At 32.9% G+C, this 7,946-nt stretch overlaps 1 protein-coding gene across 1 annotated transcript; it reads left to right on the top strand.

Moving 5' to 3' along the window:
• Nucleotides 1-1,431: 1,431 nt before the first annotated feature.
• Nucleotides 1,432-4,309, top strand: LOC148201430 (bidirectional sugar transporter SWEET2-like). Its single transcript, XM_088111073.1, has 7 exons — nucleotides 1,432-1,698; nucleotides 1,785-1,821; nucleotides 1,921-2,137; nucleotides 2,250-2,408; nucleotides 2,497-2,616; nucleotides 2,742-2,893; nucleotides 3,666-4,309. Exons 1-6 carry the CDS (start codon nucleotides 1,638-1,640, stop codon nucleotides 2,853-2,855), a joined length of 708 nt encoding a protein of 235 aa, XP_087967199.1. The 5' UTR covers nucleotides 1,432-1,637; the 3' UTR covers nucleotides 2,856-2,893; nucleotides 3,666-4,309.
• The last annotated feature ends 3,637 nt before the right edge of the window (nucleotides 4,310-7,946 follow it).

Raw genomic sequence — 7,946 nt, 5'->3', positions numbered from 1 at the left:
AGGTCTCTAGTGTATTAGTTATTTGTTAGCCATAGATGCTTGAAAGGATTAACCTTGAAGTGTAGTGTTTTGTTGATGAGGATATTGTTGTGTTGTTCCACCTCAAAGGTAAAGCCTTTATAGTTTGATTTCAATACATGTATTCAAATGGTCAATCTCGAGTTTGATGATGATATGTGTGAATATTGTTTAATGATTGATAACTAAATTATTTAATGATGCTTATGTGTGTTTTTTGATAAACTATCTACCTTTGTGTTTTTGTTTATTCATCTCTTCGGTTACAATGGTCATCTTTACGATGTGAGTAGATGAGAAGTTGTCTCTGCATCAGATGTTAGAAGACGGGGACAAAACAGAATATTAGTTGTAATTTTCTTAGTTTGATGTTGTATATATCTGTTTATAAATATTTTTTTGTTCGATTCTTAACCACACTTTAACTTTTAAGTGTAAGAGGCTTTGTTGATAGAAATATTATCTTCTTATATTATACTATTATGATTATGTTTAGATAATTATAAAAATTCATATATATATATATATATATATATATATATATATATATATATATAATATGTCTTATTAATAATGTGTGATTTATTTAATACTAAAATTAGGATGTTATAATATGTAATTCTAAAAATAATGGAAAATGCCACTTTAAATGCATTCTATAAAAAAGTTTCACATTATTATAACTATAATAATATTTTAATTACTTTTCTTAATCTGAGAATATAAAAATAGTTTCCTGCAATGACTAAATTCTAAAAATTAATTAACGAAAATAACAATATACAGTTATTGGTTTGGTATATTCCCCACAATATTGATATAAACAAAGAATATTCGTAGAACATACCCATAAGAATTAAGAATAACAATCCTACTCAACCACGATAAATATTAAAATTATTAAAAACATTTTTTAATTGTTTACAACGTAACATCATTTAATTTAGTAGTGTTTCTGCCGTGCCCCTCAATAAAACCAGTAAATATTTTATCTATAAAATGGTTTATCTTATTTATACATATATAAAAAACCACGTGCTTTATTATTAAGATTTATGAAAATCAGTTTATAAATTTTAAATATAAAAAAAAAGGCTAAAGTGAAAGGAAAATAATTATAAAAACTAGAAAGAGAAAAAAAACATTGGTGTTATTGTATTTTCATCGCCGTTCTAATCCTTAACAGCTCATCCTTATTCCAAACACAGCACACTTTCAATATAGCCTAAAAGCTGCTGTCAAATTTCTAACAACATGTGGACCAACTCAAATCTCAAATGCAAATTGGTTTCTTTTTCGTGGCTTTAAAGTCACTTTATTTTATTTTATTTTGTGTGAAGTCATTTGCTTCAACCACATAAATATAATATATAAATATATATATATATATAGAGAGAGAGAGAGATAGATATATTTGAGGTTAGCGTTAATCATAAATTTGATTTTGAAGAGAGAGACAAAGGAGGTACCTTTGTGAGAGAAAGGGGACGACCTCAAGTCTATGCCTCAAAATTTGTTACAAATAGAAAGTGTATCGTATAATTTGCTTAATTGAGGGTTTGATTTCATTTAGTTAACTCTGTTGTGCCTATCTGGAGTTGGTGATTCAGGATCCATCAATGTCTCTGTTTGCTGTTTTTTCCATTTGTACAGTTGCCAAGGATGCAGCGGGGGTTGCAGGTGCTTTTATGATTGCTATATTAAAAGCAGAGCAATTTTAGTTGTTGATCATCACATTTGCTCTATATTAACTTGCTTATTTGCAGGGAATGTGTTTGCTTTTGGGTTGTTTGTGTCTCCCATGTAAGTTTCATTATGGATTTTGAAGAACTGTTGAATTCAGAAGAATTTTTTGTTTATTTCTGTTCATTGTGTAACTCTTGTGCTGTTTTTAATACGCAGACCCACATTTAGGAGAATTATCAGAAATGGGTCGACGGAGATGTTCTCAGGGTTGCCATATATTTATTCGCTCTTGAACTGCTTGATCTGCATGTGGTATGGCACACCTCTGATATCTGCTGATAATTTGTTGGTTACAACTGTTAACTCAATTGGAGCAGTCTTTCAGTTTGTGTATATAATTCTCTTCCTGATGTATGCTGAGAAATCAAAGAAGGTTAGCTCTCTGTTGGAATTTGGAAGATTATTTATTTTATTTTATTTTATGTGATTGAGGACAAATATCAGTGGTTAATTCTTAAACTGTATTTTATACTTCCGTTGAGTAGGTGAGAATGATTGTATTGTTGGTGGCAGTTCTTGGAGTATTTGCAATCATTTTAGTTGGAAGCTTGGAAATAGATGACATTCAAATGCGTCGGTTCTTTGTGGGATTTTTGAGCTGCGCGTCTCTCATTTCGATGTTTGCCTCTCCATTGTTTATAATTGTGAGTGTGTTGTTACCTTAATTCCATGTATAATATGACCATTATCAATTAGGGTCAATTTACTTACATTACATGCTATATTTCTCAGAAATTGGTCATTCAGACAAAAAGTGTTGAATTCATGCCATTTTATCTCTCACTTTCCACCTTCCTAATGAGCACCTCTTTCTTTCTTTATGGACTGTTCAACGATGATGTCTTCATTTATGTAAGTTTGCTTCCAACTCCTATTTTTATCTATTAATTCTTGGATACCCATTTTAGTTTGGAATGTTCATTTTGGTGACTTATATTTGCAGTACAACTGTACCTAAATCTTTACTTGATTTGTAGGTGCCAAATGGGATAGGAACTGTTTTGGGAGTGACACAGTTGGTATTATACTTCTACTTCGAGAATAAATCCAGAGACAGCTCCAGAGAACCTCTGATAGTGTCATATGTATGATCAGTTCTGCTGAAAAGACCAAAGGCAAAAGCAAATATGTAATATTTCTGGTCTTTGCCATAGGCATTCTTTTCATGAGAATCTTCTCAATGCCCAAGATAGTTTTCCTACTGAATCAATATATGGACTTAATAAATAAGTATTTTGATTCCAAAGAAGAAAAACAATGGTGCAGCATATTAATTTTGGTGTTCAGTAAATCGGAGTTTATGATTGGTTCCCTCTCCTTCATGATCATTTTAGTTTCATTTATGTGGTTTCCTTTTCTCTACTTGTTTCTGGATACGAAAATATGTTTTCCATGAAATTAGTGGATAAAATCCTTGCAGCTGGAGGGTGATGTTAGTCTCTTCTTCTGACAATCTATGGATTATAATTGAATTGTATGTGAGCAAGAACTATTTGTATGGGTAGTTTTCCTAGTAGACAACATGCTAGTTGCTTTAAGCATAATCCATGTTATATTTGTTTCCAATTTTCCATATTTTCCAAGTGTCCTTTTAAGCTTTTTGTTCATTATTTATCTCTTTGTGGTTTAACTTTTTCGAGTTTTGATGAATCCTGTAACCTATATTTACTATTTAGTAACAAGGTGTCATTTAATGAAATAGAAAAAAATGAGGAAAGATTCATTCAGCGTAGATCTGTTATTAACTGGAACAATGTCGTCATCAAACATGTAAAATATCAATCTCTATCTGTAATACTCTAGTAAGAAAAGGGAAACAACACAAGTGCTACAGTAATAAATAACCCTTTCTAGTGTTGTTCTTACGGTGACATCTTCTTCCTGCACAAAACAAATTTCAGGGTAAGAAAAGACCTTTGGCTGCTAAATGTGGTCTGAAACTGGAGTTGGCAACATCCCTGTTTGATTCAATTTGTAGGAGCAATTACTGTTTGAGGGTGACAACCAGAAGTTGTGACTATGAATAACTTGAAATTTTGTGTATCAGAATTACCAGGTATGTGGTACTTATAGGTATAGATTTTTTTACATTATTATTGCAAGAAAATCTGTTACGCAATATGTGGCACGGTGAATTCAGTATATCAGGGTTACATTATGCAAGCCTTGAGGAGGTGAACGGTGCTTTGAAATAGGCTATTGCAAGAAAGGCACACTGCACCACTCCTGCAGGCGTTGGTGATGGTCTAAGCTAGCTTCTCTTGCTTTGAGGCCATTTCCTAGTTCATCAGATGTTAGAGACAAATATGTACACATTATTTAAGTTGTTCCTTAATGAAAACTTATGTGCAACAGACATACTTTGTCTCCGTTGATCTCCAAATAGCTGTTGAATCATTTGTCTCACTTTGTTGTGAGCTTCTTCAATTAATGACAGATGTAGGAGTCAATTTATGTGAAAAAAGAATTTCACTGTCCAAAATGCCATGTTGGTTCTTGGTTACTTAATGGTTAAGTGCATAATTTAATTTCTCCACTTGTTGCAGATGGCTGATTTTTGTCCCAAGATGTAAAAGTTTATTTAATCAGTTTCTCATGTGCGAGCCTAATCGGTTTGGTGCATTTGGTTATAACTTTCTTTCTATTGGAAGTAAAGTGGATTCTTAATTTAGGTCTAAATATGTGGTGTATTCTTTATTTGATCTCAACAAGAATTAGAAATGAATTACAAGTATGCGATGAAATTAAGAATGTATTATGAACAACATTATGAAGAGGAACTAAAATAATAATCTAAATAACATGCACATGTTGAGATTATTTTAATAAGTTAATATGCATAAAAACTGAAAAAGAATATATAAATATTCTAAATTATGTGTTTGATATATACTTGTTTTCTTTCATCTTCACCATAACACGTCACTTTTTTTAAGTAACTTTTCTTTCGAGTTTATCATCTTTAAAAACTTTTTTAAAGGAGTTTCAAGTGTGACTCAATATTTAAGCAACTATATTCTTTCTATGGCATGATTATATTAATTATTAAACAACAAAATTATAAAAAAATATTAAGTAATTGAGTTCTACTTCTTTTTTCTTAATACTATTTTGATTTTTGTATTCGTATCTTTTGTTCAAAGTGATTCTTAAGTTCTTTTTAATATTCAAAGTGGTCACATTTTTTGTAAAAGTTGTTCATTTTGGTTTTTCTCGCTGACGGCGTCTAAATTGCTAACGATATAATGTCCACCTAAGGTAATATTGAATGAGCTGTCAGTTTTAGATATATGTGACAAGTTAAGTGGAAATGGTGTGGCAATGGTAAGTTTGTTACCAATGAAGAGCATTGGTAAATTTGAAGATAAATAATTTTGATGATGCTGAAAGATGATACATTGTTATAGTTGTTTTAAAAGCAATTTGTAGATTATAAATGTATTAGGAAAAGCCTTAAACATGTAATACTTAGAAAAATTCGTATTTTTTAGAACTGCTACGCATTTAATCGATTATTACTCCAAATAATCGATTGTCACAGTTCTGATGAGAACTGTCAAAAGTCTCTGGAATAATCGATTATTCCTCAGGATAATCGATTATCACTTTTTGAAAACCCTGTAACGGACTCGAATAATCGATTATCACTAACAATAATAGATTATCTGCGGCAGTTGTAATTCATCTTTGCAAACTTTAGAACAGTGGGCTATATAGATGAGTTCTATAACTCTTAGAAAGATAACTGAGCTTTTGAGAATACAGTGTGATCTGAGGAAGTTCCAAAAGCTAGTTCATTGCACTGCCTAGTCTCGTGAAAAGGAGAAGCTCTCGCTTTGTGGGTCAAAGGTCGGAGCGATTCTCTTCGAGTTGGCAACGCTATTGTTCTTCCGGTTCGTTGGTCGAAGGAAGAACTGTTCTGCACTGTTCCAGAGTTGAAGGAAAGTGTAGATTGTTGGCTTCCATTTCGTTGGTCGAAGGAAGGTTTTATATTTCGGTTTGTTTATTCACTCTTAATTGTATTTTGCTGAAACTGATTTTAGTGAAATCGTTAATCACTCTTTATAGTGATTAACAACTGGACGTAGATTCTTTTGAATCGAACCAGGATAAAAATCCAGTGTGTCAACTTTTCTATTCCTTACACTCGTTACTGTTTTATGCACATCAAGTGTTTGTTAAATTTTCTCTAAGAAAATTGATTTTCTAAAACGGACCATCATAACTCGATTTGTGACCGTAACACGCTTTCTGAGTATTTTATTCCGCTGGGCAACTCTATAATGGTACCGATTGTTCCGACAATTGGTATCAGAGCTTGCTTTGATATTCTTTCAAACTTTTGCGAAAATGGCCGGTCATCAAAATCAAGTATATGCTGAGGGTGCATCCATCAACAGACCACCTCTTTTTACTGGTGATAACTATGCATTCTGGAAAGTCAGAATGGAAATCTTTATGGGGTCGGTTGACAGAGGCATCTGGGAAGCTGTGCTAAATGGTCCCTATATTCCTAAAAGAACTGTTGATGGTGTAGAAGTAGAAAAACCATACTTTAATTGGACTCCTGAGGAAAATAGAAGAGCCCAATTTGATATTAAGGCTCGTAATATTATTTCATCTACTGTAGTACTTGATGAATTTTATAGAATTTCAGTGTGTAAGACAGCACAGGAGATGTGGGAGGTCCTCAGAGTCACACATGAGGGTACAGATGACGTGAAATGTGCAAGGAAGAACACACTCATTCAGGGGTATGAGATGTTCAGAATGCAGCCTGGAGAAACAATATCTGATGTCCAGAAGCGTTTCACTCACATTGTGAACCACCTGACAGGTTTGGGTAAGACTTTTGACACTGATGAATTGAATGTGAAAATATTGAAATCATTAGACAGGTCTTGGCAACCAAAGGTGACTGCCATTTCGGAGTCTCAAAACCTCACTCAAATGTCAACGGCGATTCTCTTTGGAAAGCTTCGTGAGCATGAGCTTGAGCTAAGAAGATTAACTACAGAAGAGGATCAAGGCAAAAGAAAGACGCTTGCCCTCAAGTCTGAAATCTCAAAAGGAAAAAGTTCTAAGAGAATTGAGGATGATGATTCCGATAATGATGAGGAAAACATGAGTCTTATGATTAAGAAGTTTGCTAAATTTATGAAAGCAAAGGGAAAAGACAAATACCATGGAGAAAGGAAAGAAAATCGAGGATCTCCATCAAGCATTAAATGTTATGGATGTGGAGAAAGGGGTCATGTGAAGACTGACTGTCCTAAGAATAGGAAAAGTGAAGAAAAGAAAGAAAGAAAGTTTCCAAAGAAGAAGAAAGCTTACATAGCTTGGGAAGACAATGCTTCTAGTTCTTCAAGTTCAAGCGATTCAAATGAAGAAGCAAACTTGTGCTTAATGGCAGACTTAGAAGATGCAGGAAGCCAAGTAAGTGATTCTAGCTTAGGGTCAAGTAATGAGTTTGACTTACAAAAGGCATTTCTTGATTTGTTAAATGAATCTGAAAAACTTGATGTTGCTCATAAAAAGCTAAAGAAAGAGCATAATGAATTGAATTTGAGGTATGAAAAAGCACTAGATGATGAAGTTGTTTTGAGAAACAAAGTTAGTAATTTGGAAACTAAATTATCTGAATTTGATACTGTTATACAACCTGCTGAATGTCTATCGTGTAAAAGTCATATGTTTGATATTGACATTCTTGAGAATTTACTTGCAAAGGCAAATAAGTCTAAGTCACATGCCAAAACAAACTTTGAGAGAAGCAATGCTAGAAGTGGAAACACGCATCTACACAAAAAATATAAAGTGATAAGAACTCGTAGAGTTTGGGTAGAAAAAGGAACTCTTGTGAAAAATAAAGTGTATGAGGCTTGTTGTTTTTACTGCATGAAACTTGGTCACACCTCAAACAAATGCAACATCAAACATTTTGGTGTTCCAAATGGTAAATATGCATGGGTTAAAATTGTAAAATGATGTATATTTGCATAAACTAACCCAAAGGACCCATAATAAGATTGGGGACCTAAAGTCTTGCTAAAATTTGTTTTGTAGGAACTTACTAAGTCAAAGAAGTCACTGTGGTATCTTGACAGTGGTTGTTCAAGACACATGACCGGTGACAAGAAAAGGTTTATTTCTTTTGAGAAGAAGAAGCAAGGATTTGTGAC

The sequence above is a fragment of the Vigna umbellata genome, chromosome 3, assembly GCF_029865625.1.
Source record: "Vigna umbellata cultivar VRB3 chromosome 3, Vumbellata_1.0, whole genome shotgun sequence".
Lineage (NCBI taxonomy): Eukaryota > Viridiplantae > Streptophyta > Magnoliopsida > Fabales > Fabaceae > Vigna > Vigna umbellata.
This window is presented reverse-complemented; position numbering and strand designations above follow the sequence as displayed.

Coding starts and splice junctions, on each gene's coding strand:
- LOC148201430 (XM_088111073.1), top strand. CDS start 1,638: ATGTCTCTGTTTGCTGTTTTTTCCATTTGTACAGTTGCCAAGGATGCA. Junction 2,138..2,249: donor ATGCTGAGAAATCAAAGAAG/GTTAGCTCTCTG, acceptor TCCGTTGAGTAG/GTGAGAATGATTGTATTGTT. Junction 2,409..2,496: donor CCTCTCCATTGTTTATAATT/GTGAGTGTGTTG, acceptor TATATTTCTCAG/AAATTGGTCATTCAGACAAA.